The sequence below is a fragment of the Propithecus coquereli genome, unplaced genomic scaffold, assembly GCF_000956105.1.
Source record: "Propithecus coquereli isolate 6110/MARCELLA unplaced genomic scaffold, Pcoq_1.0 Scaffold171, whole genome shotgun sequence".
Lineage (NCBI taxonomy): Eukaryota > Metazoa > Chordata > Mammalia > Primates > Indriidae > Propithecus > Propithecus coquereli.
This window is the reverse complement of record NW_012141747.1, coordinates 4,567,327-4,584,660: the sequence shown is the minus strand read 5'-3', so window position 1 is coordinate 4,584,660 and position 17,334 is coordinate 4,567,327. Positions and strand designations below refer to the sequence as shown.

At 47.3% G+C, this 17,334-nt stretch overlaps 1 protein-coding gene across 1 annotated transcript in view; it reads right to left on the bottom strand.

The window, feature by feature from the left end:
- Positions 1–7,013: 7,013 nt before the first annotated feature.
- The window catches only part of KIAA1211L (KIAA1211-like ortholog), a 45,320-nt gene continuing 34,999 nt past the window's right edge, over positions 7,014–17,334 (bottom strand). The window contains exons 8-10 of the mRNA XM_012641873.1: positions 9,856–10,043; positions 8,638–8,782; positions 7,014–7,153 (exon numbers count right to left, since the gene is read on the bottom strand). Coding sequence (XP_012497327.1) covers positions 7,014–7,153; positions 8,638–8,782; positions 9,856–10,043 — 473 coding nt within the window. The remainder of the gene's footprint in view (positions 7,154–8,637; positions 8,783–9,855; positions 10,044–17,334) is intronic.

Genomic DNA, 17,334 nt, shown 5'->3' with positions numbered 1-17,334 from the left:
GTTGTAGTTATAGATACAGAGTAGCTCCAGGCTGGGGCAGCCATTCGGTCCAAACTTCTTGCAAGGGTGAGAATCTGTATAGTATCCTCCTCCCTCACTTGTGCACTTTGGGTGTCAGGGAGCTCACTCCTCACCAGGCATCCTGTCCCATCCTGAACAGCTCTCATAGTTAAAACATTTCTTCCTTTGTCCTTCTCCTGAACTTTCATTAACTGTCCTGGTTTGTTCCCTGTGAAATTACACAGAACAAAGTCAATTCTTTCTTCCTCCTTCAAACATCTGATGAAGACACCTCTCTTGCCTCCCCTTCGTCTCCCTGAGCTAAACATCTCCCTTCTGTAAAGTGACACCCGCAAGAGAATTTCTCGCTTGCTGTCCTGGTTGTCCTCCCCTGAACCCTCTTTAGAAAGTTAGGGATTTTTGTGTGGGGTACACATCACTTCTGCCCACACTCCGTTAGCTGGAGCTCGCTTGCAGGGTGTGAGGTGTGTGTTGGGTGGGAGGCTGGAGATGTAGCCCCCAGCTGGGCATCTGCTTCCAGCAACAACTCCACCCTGTGCAAGGCGACCACAGGTCCTTGCTGGTCCCCTCTCGCTCTCTCTGCCACGCAGCCTGAGACAGACTGCAGTTTGGGAGGTGTCAAATATAATTCTCTCATACTGTGCTTATGCTTATATTCTTAGCCCAACTAAAAAAATTAGCTTTAATACAAGTAAGGAGTTTTCACTTTAGGGCCCAGAAAAATATGAAAACCGCTGTACTAGTAACAAATTAACAAGCAAAACTTACTGACTTAATAATAAGCAAAGTTTCAGTGGGTCAGGATTTGGGAGCAGCCTAGCTGGCAGTCTCGCCTGACATCTCTCACGAGGCTGCAGTGAGTACACCTGCTGGGCTGCAGACACCTGAAGGCAGGGCTGGGGCGGGAGGAGTCGGTTCCAAGATGGCTCCTTCACATGGCTGGCGGCGGGGCGTGGGGGTCTCAGCCACCAGCACCAACTTGTCAGCCACATGAGTAAGCCGCATGGGGCCTCTCCACAGGCTGCTCGAGTGTCCTCAGGATGTGGTGACTAACTTCCCTTAGAGTGAACAGTCCAAGATGTGCCAGGCAAAGCAGGGATGTCTTTCGTGACCTCGCTACAGACACACACGTCGTCACGTCTGCTGCATTCTACAGCAGGAAGTGAGCCCTCTGTCTGCTCCGCACGCAAGGGAGGGGGACTTAGGCTCCACGTGTTGAAGAGAGGATTGTCAAAGAGTTTCTGGGCATATTTCAAAATCACTTCCTAAAATACTTAATTTAAATTTCAAACCACCACCATAAAAATACGTCCCTATTGTTTTCTCCTGGGAGCTAAAATAATAGAAAGAGTGCTGTCTTCGAATTTTTTTCTTCCTCAGTTTTCCATTTAAAACTGATACAAATCTAGAGTCCACCTCCCCAATTGCATTTTTCTTAAATTTTCTGGGGCATGTATATTTGCTCCCTGCTTTTTCTTCTTCTCATTTGCCAGATAGCTGAGTGTGCCCTGCTCAGACTTGGTTATCCTCCAGTTGGCAGCCTTGCCCGTGTTAGAAATGGCGACTGTCATCATACGGCGCGGCTTATTCAAACCTGGGTGGAGTAGGGAAGAAGAGTATCTTCAGGGCTCAGTCATTCTGAGAAATGTGACCACTCAAGATGGGTCCTGTTGCTGGTGGTTTTAAGCATCAATCACAGGACAGGCTTGAATCAGGTGGAGAAAATTTTATTCATCACAATTCCCTTCAATGAGAAGACTCCTTTTGTTCTGAAGAAATTCTCTGTTAAGCTGCTTGGAGCGGTGTGTGAGTGTGAGCCCAAGGCAGGCCTCATGTCCTTGAGACAGCCAAGGGCTATATGTCCTGCTGGGAGTGGGTGGAGCTGTGTGACTAGGAAGCTAGGGAGGCCTATGTCCTCTGGATGTGTCCCCTCCTTATGACCTTACCCCCAGATATTTAATAGGCTTGACCAAGGCAAAGAATGCCAGGTGTGCATGGAGTGCTTCTGCAGACTGCTGAAGGGGCCAAGTTCTGGAGAAAGACAGCAACAACCATCACGAATGCACGGTCCTGAATGCAAACGGGGCTGTGGGAATACAAGACCCCGGAATCAAGGGGAAAGCTTTGCATTTCCCCAAACACAGAATCTGCCGGCATCTAAGTTGATTTTACCAAGCTCTTTGAGGAGAAAGGAGACCTCTGGGGTATAAGCCATATATGCTGTTAATGAGTCCTGGGCTATCACAGCACTGTACACCAGAATAACACCCTACACTACTCTCCCCGAATATGAAAGCTTGGCACTAACATGCAAAGCAAGGTGAGAAAAATTTGTCAGTGTCCACAATTTAGCCAGGGCAAGCAGGGGAAGGACATGACCATGTTGTCGTCACAGCGGGCCCTCCCTTATCAGCTGTACCAAAACATGGGGCTCCTATTTCCAGGAACAACAAGAACAACCTACAGGTATGAGCATTTCATCCTTGTCTGAATGTCTGGGCAGTGAGGTATGCTTCAGAAAGTCCTGCCTCAGCAATGTTCCCTCCTCCCCTACAAGTTTGTTCCCATCCACACATAAACCCACTTTTTAAAAAACCTTATTTTTATTGAGAAGGGCGAGGGTGGTATCTCACTATATTGCCCCCAGGCTGGTCTCAATATCCTGGGCTCAAGCCTCAGGCTTCTGAGTAGCTGGTATTATAGTCGTCAGCCACTGTTTCTGGCCCTAAACTCACTCTTGTATGACTCTTCTAACAAACGAAAAAACAAAAAACCCTCTGTTGGCCACTCCCACCTCAAGCTACCGCCATTTCTTCTGCTCCCATTCACATAAAATTTCTTGTAAGTTGGTTATAGCTGATGTAGCAATAGATTGGCTGGCTTTGACCTACCCTACCTGTGCTTCTTGCCCCCAACTTTCCACTGAAAGGGCTCTTGTTGGGTCACCTATGACTTCTGTGTTCCCAGAGCCGATGGCCACTCTTGTTCTCATCTGGTGGGGTCTCTAGTGGTTCCAGTCGATGCAGCTGATTCTTCCCTCTTCCTTCCAACACTTTTCTCTTGCCTGGCTCCTGTCTGCTTTCCCCTTCCTTCACAGACCCTTCCTACTTTCCCTTTCTCAGATCCCTAGTATTGGAGTGTCCTGGGATCAATCCTGACACTCTCCTCCTCTTTCAGACTTCTGAATTCCTATCCCATGTAAATGCTGACAACTTTCAATGTATAACTTGATCTGCTTATTTAATATTTCCACTTGGATGCTTAAAGGGAATCTCAAATTTAAGATGTCCAGGCTGGTGTGATGGTTCATAGCTGTAATCCCAGCACTTTGGGAAGATCCCTGGAGACCAGGAGCTTGAAACCAGCCTGGGCAACATAGTGAGACCCCCATCTCTACAAAAAATAAGAAAAATTAGCTGGTCATGGTGGCATGGCCTTGCAGTCCCAGCTACTTGGGAGACCAAGGCAGGAGGATCGCTTGAGTCCAGGAGTTTGAGGTTGCAGTGGGCTATGATGACACCATTGCACTGTAGTCTGGGCAACAGAGTAAGACTCTTGTCTCAAAAAAAAAAAAAAAAAAAAAAAAATTAAGATGTCCAAAACTGAACTCCTTTCTGTGGATTTTGCCCTCCACTCCCATTTCTGTAAGTGATATCTCTACTCACCCCGGAGCTCTTGCCAAACTAAGTGTCATCTCTATCTCTACACTTTCCTTCTCACACCACATCAAACCCACCTTTGGATTTGTTGGATTTGACATTGCCTTTAAAATGTGTTTTGAATCAATCTGCTCCTCTCCACCTCCACCATTACCTTAGACCAGGCCTCCATGATGGTTTTTATAATTAGGTCACCTCCTCAGCCAACCCTTCACTAACCACCAACCTCAAGTAGCCCTTCTGCCAAGTCTCTCTGTTTTAGGTTCTTCACTGCACATGCTGCTATTTTTGTCTTATGTTTCATGTTTCATATTTATTTATTGCGTCCCCACTCCAAAAAAAAAAAAACCAGTGTGCCATAAAATTAGGCTGCTACTTGTTTGCCCATCAGGTGCCCACAGGCCCTCGCAGAGTGCCCGCATGGAAGTGTCACCTGAATGAAGGAATGAATGGAAACGCCACATAGTTCAGGCAGGTGCTCATGATTAAAAATTACAAAAAAAATCCCCTCACACTTTCTCCAGTTCTAAGGACTTGAAGGATGAGGGTGTCTCCATGACATAGGAGTCCTCAAGGTCAAGTTCAGCACTGCCATGTCTGTGTTGTCTTTGAGGACACAGATTCGTCTCGGCACCTGCTGTGGGATCTTTCTCTCAATGCCTCGGTTTCCTCCCCTGCAAAGTGAGGTAAGTACTGAGCACCAAAGCACTGTGAAGAGGATTGTAAATGACACACAGGCAACGCTCAGAGCAGTGGAGAGCACTGCTGTCTTTCTTCTTAGAAACACCAAGGTAATTCCCTGCAGGCTTTTACCATCTCCGTGTCACTCCAACTTCCCAATCATTCCCAAGTTTCGGCCACTGTCTCAGCTTCTCTTGTTACAGCATGAGGGTCACAACAGAAGGACCACCCCCTAGTGAATTCTCCCCTTGTCCTAAAAACCTGCACTTTTCTCACTCACCAGGTGCCAGAGAAAATTAAACCAAGTCCTGAAACACACAGAATATCAATATCTATTTGAATAAAACTGAACCAAATACTTTTGATCTTACACTGAAATCTACTGCCTCAAAATGTTTAATCTGAAGTGTTCTGCTAACAGGAGAAATAATGGTTTGGGAGAATAACAGCCAACATGATTTTCCAGTTAAACTATTCATGTCTATCTGCACCCGAATGTTTATGACAGCACAATTCACTATTGCAAGGATGTGGAAACAATCCAAGTGCCCGTCAATTCATGAGTGGATTATTAAAATTTGGTATATGTATACAATGGAACATTACTCAATTATAAGAAACAATGGTGAGCTAGCACCTCTTATATTTTCCTGGATAGAGCTTGAGCCCATCCTCCATAGTGAGGTATCACAAGAATGGAAGAATAGGCTCCACATGTACTCACCATCAAATTGGCACTAACTGATCAACACTATGGTGCTCACACAATAGTAACATTCTCCAGGGATTGGGGGTTGGGGATGGGTAAACTCACAACTAATGGACACGGTGAGCATTGTAGGGGGGAAAAGGCACACCCCAAATCATGGTTTGGGTGTGGCAAAGTCATAACAAGTATCCAAAATGTTTGTACCCCCACAATATCCTGAAATAAAGAAATTAAAAACAAATTAAAAAAACAAAAAAAACCATTCATGTCTAAGCTTTTGGAGCAAGGCTAGATGGATGGAGTTCTTATTTAGAACATACGAGCCATGGAATTCAGTATTGACGTTCTCTAAGAAAATGCAATTATTAATAATAAATAAATTTTGTTGGGGAAAAAATTGTCCCAGGATTTTTTCAATATAGGTAGACTTGATCAACTTGTGTAGTACTAACAGCTAGAAAAATAATATTCATGAAGATGGAAAATACCATAAAAGTAGCAAGACCCTAGGGTACATAAAATTATATTACAATATATCATGAAGTTGTAATGATTCTACTGGCTAAATGCCCCCTGCTATACATAGGCCCAAGGAGATTAGCTTGTTCAAAGGAACAAATTGAAACTGTTTTTTTAAATACAGAGGAATTATATAACTGAGACACAATTCTTTTTATTTAAAAAAATTTTTTTTTTGCAGAGATGGTGTCTCACTATGTTGCCCAGGCTGGTCTCAAACTCCTGGGCTCAAGTGATCCTCCCATCTCAGCCTCCCAAAGTGCTGGGAATACAGGCATGAGCCACATCATGCCCAGGTGAACAATTCTGAGATTTCGAATACGTATTTTCCTTCTTTTTGGCTTCTCCACATTCTGGATTCATGGGTCATACTGGCTAATGCACTGACAACCAGTTTTCAATAGAAATATGCAGGTTAGATTAATTAGATGCTAAAGAATGATAACTTCTTAACACATTTTATATATTAATATGTTGTACCAAATAGATGAAACAGACCAAAAAAATCCACATTACCTTCTGCCTTCCAAAAATGAACAGTAAAATTTTTATCAGAAAAAAAAAAAAAACCTCAAAAAACCCAAATTCTAAAATCAACCTAGCTGAGATTTGAAATGAGGTATATATGAAGTGAAACCCCATTCACTGCACTGAACTCAGTGTTGGAGGATGTTTTCTAAATATGAGTAGAAACAACATTTACACAAATAACAGACGCATGTTTGAAACCTTTTATTAAACAGGCAATGCATTGTGCAAATGGTTAAGGACACAGATGCCTAGTGGAAAAGTTTAAAAATCGGTTAAACAATTTTTAAATTGCTGGAAACAGTCTATGAATTGATGAACCCTGCTACGTTCCCTCCTTTCCTTCTCAGAGTGTCTATCTTTAGGGAAACAGATTGTTTTATAGCTGCTCTTGGAAACGGCATCTCTGTTTTACCATGAATGTCATGCCTAGTAGTAAACATGAAAGGAGAAGACAGAATCCACAGGCAAGATAGCGGCCAGAGGCAGGGGCTGATCTCAAGTTCAAGTGCAGACACTCTTCTCCTGGAACGGCTGCTCTTCCGGTCTTGCAGGGCATCCTATCTAGGCATCCAATTTCATTTCTGGTTTCTTCCTTGTCTGAGGCCTCTTTATCAAGGGAATTCTAAAAGACTCACATTCATACCTTTGGGCACAGGAACTGGTTCCTGGATTTTTTCAATGTTGTTCTTGTTTCTGGGCCCGTCTGGCCCAGGGTTATGGCTGTGTGTTTATCCTCTCTGTTTTGCCTGGTTCCTTCCTCTTCCCCGAGCTCATCATAACTCGATGATAAAATCAATCTTCGGTTTCACAGTTTGTTTGCCATGATTTACTGGCAGTTTTTAACTAAGTGGCCCTTCAAGGTAGTGGACATGCTTTATCAGCACACTGCCAACCTATTTTATAATTTGGGGCATGTCACTCCAAGCTTGAGATTTCTTTCTGGCAAGTTCCATCCAGGAGGGCTGATCTGCACTGGCATAACTGGCTCTCTTCAGCTGATGCAATTCCTTCTCCATCATCCCCGCAGACTGAGCTGCTGGAGAGGAGACAGAGCAAACAGAAACATGAGAAACGAGTTTGGGTTTTCACTTAAGCCTCTTGCATTTCTTGAAATATACATCGCTGTCTTAACTGTGTTCTCAAACATAAAATTAATATGTAAACATGTAAAAAAGACTTGGGGAATGAATACATAATATATGTGATAAAAGAGCTTAAGGGGCTGGGCGCGGGGGCTCACGCCTGTAATCCTAGCACTCTGGGAGGCCGAGGCGGGCGGATCGCTCAAGGTCAGTAGTTCGAGACCGGACTGAGCAAAAGAGAGACCCCGTCTCTACTAAAATTAGAAAGAAATTAACTGGACAACTAAAAATATATAGAAAAAAATTAGCTGGGCATGGTGGCGCATGCCTGTAGTCCCAGCTACTCGGGAGGCTGAGGCAGAAGGATCGCTTGAGCCCAGGAGTTTGAGGTTGCTTGTGAGCTAGGCTGATGCCACGGCACTCTACTTCAGGCAACAGAGTGAGACTCTGTCTCAAAAAAAAAAAAAAAAAGAGCTTAAGGGTAGGCTCAAACAGCTCTGGGAATGCAGTGAGGAGAGACTTGTGGAATAACACTGCAGGAACTCAGGAGATGGGCTGCACAGCAGTGTCACTATACTTAAAACTACTGAACTGTACACTTACAAATGGTTAAGATGGCACATTTATGTTATATGCCTTTTACCACAATTACAAATATATAAAATTTAAATAATACTGATACACGCAACAACCGTGATAGACCTGAAAAACACTACGCTCAGTGAAAGAGGCCAGATGTAAAAGGGCACATGTTTTATGATTCCACTTATAAGAAATGTCCAAAAAAGGCAAATCTATAGAGATAGAAAGTAGATTAATGGTTGCCTAGAGCTAGGGGTGAGAGTGGGGAATGATTGTTAATGGACATGAGGTTTCTTTTTAGTGTGAAGATGTTCTAAACTTAGATGTCATGATGGCTGTCCAACTCTGCAAATGCATACTCATTGTAAATATACCGTTGTCCCTCAGTATATGTGGGGAATTGGTTCCAGGACCTCCCTCACCTGCACATACCAAAATCCAAGTATGCTCAAGTTCCACTATTGGTCCTGCAGAACCCACATATACGAAAGGTCAGCCCTTCGTATACTCAGGTTTCATAGCCTGAGAATACAATATTTTCAATCTGAATTTTGACAGAAAAAATTATAATATTTTAATATATAAATATATTTTAATATTTATAAAAATATCCTAAGTGGACCTGCCCAGCTCAAACCCATGTTGTTCATGGGTCAACCATATACTTAGTGAACTGTACATTTAAAATGGGTGCATTTTATGACATGTAAATTGTATTAATCTCAATAAAAGCTGTGTAAAACCTCAGTGCGGCAAATAATTCAGAAAAACAGAACAAAAGCCCAAAACGCAAAACTGTAGGGACAACCGGGAAATGACTCCAGGAGTTTGGTACTGGCTGCAGACTGCATACCCAGGTTCTGGTGGGACAGCGAGATTCCTCTCTGCAGCCCCTCCTGCAGGCTGAGCTCCACCCCCCGCCTCCGCTCCAGTGGGGGCTTCACAGGGGTGATCAGGAAAGACTTGCTGCGGACGAAGTCCATGTGCTTCACGGGCTCCTGCTGGGACACAAGAAAGACACTGTCCAGCCATTTCTGATTCAGATGGGGCCAAACACAGCCCAAGTGAACGAGCCACTGGGCTCCTCCCCCAGGACGAACTGTGCCGCTGGCACCTTCTTGGGAGAGCTCTGGAATGTCAACTCACTGACATTGGGCGCAGAGTGCTGGGGCTCAGACTAGCACACAGCCTTAACCTGGGCCCACATGTGCTTCACGGTTTCTTCCCTGTCCCCACACCTGGCCTCAGTCCCAGAGGCTGGACGGAAGGGATTCCATTTGAAAATCAAAATGAATTATGTTTGGAAATAAGTTTTGTGATTTTTATGAAAGTTGGTACAATCACTGATGCCCCAAACTGGTTAATATTTCTTTTATAAATCCCCTAGGCCTGCATGAGCATCTTCAAGTCCGGGTACAGCTGAAGTTTTAGTTAAAATGAAGGCTGCAGGCTCAGGCCCCCTCCCACTACGGCGGAAGCAGACTTCCGGATTTACTGTGGCGCTACTGGGGGAACACAAAAGCCATGAGTCTCAGGCCTGCTTCTAAGCATAGCAGTTTGGGTTGGCGAAAGCTGTTTTCAGTCCAGAGTGCAAAACGGAACCCCGGATTGCAGCCCTGCAGCCCCAGGTGGCGAATAAGGAGCCCCAGCAGGCAGCCAGCACGGCAGCAAGAGCGGGGCTTGCTCCTCACCTACCAACGAGCACAGACGGAGCTGTTGACATCCTCACCGTGTGTCTAACCCAGAAGTTATTTTAACATCCTTCCATTTTTCTAGATGCCGATGTGCGTTGCCTAGGAGGCAGGGAGCAGAGAGCTGCCTCTACTGCCTGAGTGACTCACATACTTTCTCTGCGTCCCTAATAGCCCAGCACAGGCGAAGGGTGGGCAGACTGCTCCACCACGGAGGTTGTAATTTGGCATCATTGATTTTGCTTCACTGGCCTCAAGCACACATCAGCAGTCATCACAGGTGACGGGTTTTGTGATGCCCATGCAGGATGTGTGGTCCTCACTGGGGTCCCAGCCCCAGCCCTGCACCCACAGAAACAGAAAGTGTTTGCTCTAAGCACCTGGGCTCTCTCGGGCGGCTTGGCTTGCTTTCCCAGTTCAGGTTTCGGGGTCCGCGCCCCAGGCTTGTCCTCCTGGTTGGGTGGCTGTTCCGAGGCCCCTCGTCGCTTCTGCCGAGCAATGGTGATCCAGGGCGGGGAGGGCTGCCCGTTAGCTCCAGGCCCTGTCGCTGCAGGAGGCAGACCCTTTTCTGTGGGTAAAGGAATAAGGTTACGCGAGACAGTCCTATTTCCTCTTCAGGCGCACCCTTTGCTTCTGCACACAGAGAATGCTGCACGGCTTTGGCGCGGAGTGGAGGTGGGGATGGGGAGAAGTAGGTCTGGAAGCCCCTCTGGTGCGACTGTTGCTTTTCTTTAGGGAACTTTGTTTTCTTTTTAAAGATGCATCAAAGAGGTTATGCTCCTCTAGACAGAGCCACAAAAAATTAAATGCAACTGCTTCTATAAGGTCAATGTGTATTTTAAAGCTAATTTCCTCTCAGGGAACTCTTTCTGGAAAGAGATAAAAACAAGTACATAAATAGATAAGATTTCTTTAATATAATCCTATCATTTTGGACCAGTACTTACTACCTGATTTCCCGATTTGCTTGAATGTTGTAGACACGCTATTGTTGTCTTGTCTTTTAAAAACTGTAAACATAACCTTCCCTTTGTGGACAGAGTGACAGACACCAAACACTAGCCACAGTTGTTTTCCTCAATGTTCTAGAGAGAAGAGAAATAGTGTCTTTAAACCATGTGCTTGTGAAATTTTCTTCCACTTTAACAGTGCTTATCCTTGGGTGACAAAACTGTGGGCCATCCCCCTTCCCTACTTTTCAACGCTTCTGTGTTTTCATAGTTTCCGTCATGAGAATTTATGACCTTCCTCAGCAGAAAAAGGAAACCTATGGATGAAATAAGTGGCTTCTTACAGGTACATCAAAAGGATAGAATCCAAAGGGTCCCCCACAAGCCTCTGAACGTTCGCCTGCCCCCAGACAAATCCAAGGCAGAAGTTTCTCTGCCCCCGCACACCTGGCGCCTTTTCTCGTTTCCCTTCCACACAGTGCTCCTGAGTCAGCGGTGAGGCCAGGGCCGTTTCACAGCGACAGTGTGGACGTCCAGCATGCGTAATGTCATTGTTGTTTGTGGCCTGACATACCCACTGTTTCCTCAGTGTGTAGAGGACCTTAACTGTGTTGCTTTTGTTTGTGCCTCCGGTTCAACCTGGAGTTCTTTTCTCTCAGTCCCTTGGTCACCAAGGAGGGGCAAGGGGCAGGTGTCACTGCTTTTCAAGATGAGGTTGAGAAGGGCCTTTGGCCTCCCCTACAGACCTCCCCACAGACCTCCCCACAAGCCCGACAGGCTGGGGATGGGGCCCACTCTTCTCCTGGCTCCTGCAGCCCTGAGGATGCTCCCTGCTGTCCCCTGGGAACGCTGCTCCATCTCTTTCACTCATCCCTGTCCCCTTCCTGCCTCTTCAGTCTCTCCCTGGCCACCGACTTCTTCCCTGCTGCTTTGTGAAATGTCTGGAGCTCTCACAGCTTGAAAGAAAGTAAGTCTCCACTGACCTCGCTGTCCCCTCAAAGCCTCAATTCTCCTTCTTCTGTACCCTCAACTCGAATGATCTCTGCCTGTGTCTCATCAGCTGGTTCCTGACCCAGCCAGGAGATGAACACTGCTCTCTCCATCCTCCTGACAACTGAACCACAAGCCCCAAGATCCTGTCCTGTCCTCAACCCGCTTCACACCCTGCAGCTCTGACGTGGCCACACATCCTCTCCTGGGGGGGCCTGCCCTCCCGGGGCCTTCCCTCCAGCCTCCTACACCCTTCTCCAGGTCTTTGTCTGACTTTTGCTTCCAAACCTGGGAATTCCTCCTTGTTCCTGCCCCTCAGCCTTCATCTCTTCCTCCCCAAATGTTCTCTGCCGCTCCTGATTCCAACACTCAGGTCTGCTCAGACTAACTACTTTTAAATGTACAGTCCAGCCCTATTTTCTATTCTTAGCTGGAGCCCGACATTCCTACTCCCCAGCTCCGCCTTTCTTTCTTCAGTCCATTCATTCATTCGGTCAGTCAGTGAGTGTTTGCTATGGGCAAGGATTACGTTAAACTCTGGGGTGGAAAAATAAACAAATTGTTCCTTTAAACAGCTCAAAGTCTAGTGGGGAAGACTAGACACAAATAACTGTGGTGGAAATTGGAAAATGCTAAAATTCATTATACGAAGTGCTCTGTGGACACAGGGTCTAATGCTAGTGGGAGGGGGCTGGGGTGCCGTCAGGGGCTGGGACCTGGAGAAGGAAAACAAATCTTCCAGGCTGGGGGTGGGGCGGGCACAGGCAAGGCCTCACCAGCAGAGGAGGCGGCATGAGGAGGTGTGTGCGGACTCTCCTCTGCCTTTTCCTTTCTGTCTATAATAAGAAGCCCCGGGAGCTTTAAACCATGGCCACGGTCTGGAGGTTGTGTGGAGTCTGACCTGGGAGGGGTGAGAGGCTGGGACGCTGGGGGGAGGCTGTGGCCACAGTCCAAGGCAAGGTGACGAGGGTTTGTCCACCGGGACCCCGCCTGGGTGCCACCTCCTTGTCACCCTCTCTCCTAATTCTTTTGTAACTCTCTTGAGACACTTACCCCACCGTGTCTGGCACTAGGCACATTTGCTAGCCAGCTGGCCATTTGCCCCACTGGCGTACGCCTTTGGTCATAAGCACTCATCTGTTGAACAAAAACATGCCACAGACTGTGGACCAAGTATAGCTCTAATACCAGCTCGTTTACAACGTCATTTCATGTTTTATTCCTTGTCCAGAGAACCCAGCAATTGCCAGGCACATGGACGGTGCTAGGTGGCTGCATGTTTATATAAAGTCTGTATTTCTCATCCCTCATTCTCAACAAGAGCTCCACAGAGTCCTGATAGCCTCTTTCTGGAGTTTTACTTTTTTCTTAAAAGCCTCCTTTCTTCTCTCCTGTGATCTTTTCTCCACACTCAGTGACCACTGTGGCCTCTGCTCCCTGCTGGCCTGAGGCATCTGGGTCCTGTCCCCCTCAGTCCCCCCCGGTATGTGCTGGCCAGGTGCCCTCTGCCCACCTGCACCAGCTGACTGGAGAGAGGGATTTCACCATGGCCTAAACGTATTGCCTCCGTCAGCACCATACTCTGGATAATTCTGTCAAGACTAAGTGCGCGGGAAAGGAAAATTTCTACCTTGAGTTTTAAATTAGAGGCAGAACCGCAGCTGTTAAATGCCGAGGTAGCCCCAGCACGTCTGGAGCGCTCGGGCTGACTCCCCAGCCCCCTCGTAGCTCAGTGTAGGGCACCTACCACTAGGGTCCCTTCCTACCAGGAGGGTAGCAGACTACTTCCCATTTTTCTCACGTGGTTCTGGTAAATTCCTTATGCTGTACACTTGGATTACTCTATTTGAACCAAAAGAAATATTTTACAAATCAGCAGAGAAAGTTCTATGGAACGGCATATGCAGCATTCCTGGGGGCCACAGTGAGAGGAGGTCCTAGAGACACGCCAGGGACCCCAAAGGTGGGCAAAGATGGGGGCCCCCGTGGACCAGGCCCATGGCTGACATCTCAGGGGACCCGAGGCAAAGCATATTCTGCCTTCCAGTCTGTTCATGGGAACTGCAATGTCGTAAACAATGCAACCAGGTTGAGCTTGGCAAGAGGTAATTTTTCCTTCCCTTATGTGAGAGTGTGCTGGCAGAATCCCCTCCCAAGCACAGAAGGGCCGCCTGTCATGCTGTCTATCTGTGGGGTAGCAATGTTTCCAGTTGTGCTGTGTGTGCACGCGTGTCTGTGTTCATACGCGGACCCAGAGGAGTGAGCGAGTGCCCTAGCTGTGCCAGGCTGTGCCAGCGTGGGATAAGGCAGCCTACAACGGCAGGGTCATCAAGCACTGGGCCAAGCATATGGCCAAGATCTTTCACCAGTCACTTCTCTCCTTTTTGTTCCTACCTCTTTCCCCCAAGTACTGGTCTTTCCTTATAATTAGCACTCTCTTCTTTCCCACCTTCCTCCTGGTCAGGAATGCAAATGAGCCAGAGGCCCTGATACCCTCCAGACCCTTCCACAGGGACCACCCAGGGCCAGCCTCATGAATAGAGGTGGAGGAGTGGTGAACGGGGGTCTAGACACCAGGAAGGAGGGAGAAAAACCACTCTAGTTCTCTAATGTGGCTCAGAGAGGCCTGAGATTCCACCTGGAGCCTCTCGGCAGGTAAGCTGAGAAAGGGGTGATGGACGGAACACCGTAACCACAGTGCTGATCTGCAGACAGGTTGCATCTTTGTCCCAGGTGAACGCAGTCAGAATAGCTGGGTGACAAGCCATTCTGTTCTGTGGCAGGATGCCTAGGTGGTCTCTCTGATCTATACCCCCACCTCCTACACTTGGCACCTACACTGGGGGCAGGGGCTCTGGGGTCTGTGCCATACTCCACCTGGGGAGGGCGGGAGAAGGGAATGAAGACACAAGCAACATGCAGGCGGAGGCAGGCTCCAGAGGCCACAGACCTTACAATGTGACAGTGCTAAAGCATGAACATTCAGGGTCAAGCTGCACCATGAAATACCTTCTGAGATTAAACATGTTCAAAATGTCATTAATCCCAGGATAATGTAGATGTGGCATCAGTTCAGATAAAATCAGTTGAAAACACTCCTTTGTTTACCCTGTCCTGCCTCAACACTCAGACAACCTTAATCTCTCAGGGATTTGGCTAAAGGCTCTGACATCTCAATTTCTCCGCCCCAGATAACAATGGGTTTAAGCTGTCAAGTGTGCCTGGGTTTGCACCAAACAGCCCATGAGCGAGTCACACAGAGCAGAGACCAGCACTGCAGTGTTGTACCTGCGTGACCCCCTCTGCTGAGAGTCTGGAAGACCCTGGAAGGAAAGGCAGCGAATCTGGTCTGTTGAAGAGTAAGTGCAGTGTGACACTTCCGGAAGGCACACGCTGTGGTGCAGGAAGCTGTGACAGCTGCAAAGCTCATCCTAATTTAATTTCATATGAAAACAACTTTTGATCAGAGAAGATAATGTTTTTTGTTATATAACAATAGGATCCCTTCAAAGGAGCAGTTGGAAGGTTTGTTCTTCTCCAGATTCCTTCCTTCTCCATAACATGCTCCCCTCCTGCAAGGACTTATTTTGAAAAGTATATTGTTCAAGCACTAATTTCCAAGAGATCCTGTTCTTGGGCTGGGTTCAGTGGGCTGTGGTAATGAGGACTGCTTCCTCCCTGGGGACAGGGAGCTGAGCGCTAATGATGTGGCCCTGGGGCCTGCAGAGCCAACTTTAGGGCCTTAGGCTGGCGACATGATCTTGGGAAAATTCCAGAAATTCTCTGAGACTCAATTTCAGTGTAAAATGAGGAAAATAGCAGTATGCACACCTTCTAGTGTGGTTGTGAAGATTCAGAGATAATCCGCTGTCTACACCTCTCAGTGTGACTATGAAGATTCTATGAGATAGCCCACTATGGACACCTCCCAGTGTGGTTCTGAAGACTCCTTGAGCTAATCCACTATCTGCACATCCCAGTGTGGTTGTGAGGATTCCATGAGCTAATCCAGGGAAAGCAGTTAGCACAGTACCTGGCACTTGTGTGTGCTTAAGAGTGTGCTCAAGAGTGTTAGCTGCTGCCACAACTGCTGTTGTTATTTTGTTGTTGCTGGTGCTGTTGATATTGTTCCTGCTTGAACAGGGATGTAGACTTTAGTCAAATCTTACCCTGGACCTGATGGAGATCATGAGTCATTCTGCCATGAAAATGAGCCCTCATCTGCCATTGTGGCATGAAAACCAGAGCAGGAGCTGGGCTGTACCCCAGCGTCTTGCCGGGCCAGGCAGCCAGGCTGATTCTTGGATCCCTGAGGATAGTGTCCATAAGGGTTCTAGCAGACCACACCTTAGTGCTGTGTGTGCCTGTCAGCCTTTGTAAGCCCCGTAAGGGCAGGCGCTTCGTCTTGGTCACCTCTGCACCTGCTGTACCCAGCACGGGCTGGGCAGCGAATGTGAGCCAGCAGGGTCTGAATGAGGCTGCCCTGCCCATGCTGCGCTCCAGGCCTGCTGCATCTTGGAGGAGCCTGGCCCGAGTCACACCAGTGTGCACTGGAGCCCTGCTCGTTAGAACGGCACTCTGCTCCTCTGTACGCATGGCGCCTGTTACCGACAGCCCGGCTGGCTCTGACGGGGAGCTCACTGCCCAAGACGGTAGCCCAGTTTTCATCTATATTCCCTGGAGCCACACCCATATATCACTTTAAAAATACCCTCCCACACAGAACTCCCTGGGGAAGAGAAAGGCAAAATTTCCAGACCCAGGTTTGGCATTATGTCTATTTGTGTTCAGAAAGACCTAAAATGAATCATTGGGAAAATCCTCAACTTTAAACCATTTCTAGAGATGTTCAACCACCCCTACATGGGACAGATGCTGTCATCACTTCATTCTGACTTACTGATTGGTGATGGTTATTTCTTTTTCCTTTTCCTTTTTTTTTTTTTTTTTTTGGTGCCCATTAAAATTCAGCCTTAAAGGACTGTTTCTTTCATTCAGAAAGACTACTGTAATGACTAGCTCAGGGGGACAGGGTGGGACTCTGATGGGGGACCACACCCCATATGACACGCGGGACGCAGCTGTGAGTCTGGAGGCTGAGTGAGAGGCGATGGGCCACGCAATGCAGACTCGCGGGGCTCCTGTCCTTTGCCTGAGAAAATGAAGCAGACGCTCTGCCTACAGTAATCCTGCCTACGGCAGGTCGGCAGGATTCCCAGGCCTCTTATTTGGTATATGCTGCCCTTTGTGAAGCAGCAACTTTTAAAACCTTTTTCCTTTCATGAAATTCCTTTCTTGTTTATAAAAGTACAAATGCAAATTGTACAGATTTAGAAAGTAGATAAAATTATAAACAAGGAGAAAAAAGTTTTCTATAAATCAACAACCCAAGGGAGCTGTGCGAACACTTTAGCAGACTACTTCCCATCTTCCTCTGCTGTGCTGTCATCTTATAAATACACGTCAACAGCTCATCCCCAGGTCTTCAAACATTCTCTGCGGAAGGAGAGGCCTGAGTTTGCTAAGACTTCTAATTTAAGTGCATACATCGTCGCCATTCCTTATAACTAGTGGAAGCCAGAACGGTCGACTGTGCCTCAGTGCTTCAATAAACAGAGCGACAGTCCTGTTTCTGCCTGTCCTCCAGGTCCTCTGCCACAGCCCTGGCTCACGTGGTGGGAATGGGGCATGCAGACAGATGCTAAGAGGATGTCTGGGCCAGAGCTGGGCCACGGGGACACGGGGCCTCACCCACGCTGCAGGATTTATGCCAGGCTTCCTACAAGAAGAGGAAGCATTTTTTTGTTTTGGTTTTTCTGAAAGCATTTATTGATCTATTGTCAGTCTTGACTTACACAGCCTGTTCCTGGTGAATATGTACATGCTGGCAAAGCTACAGTTGCTCTGTCTGCCCGTGAG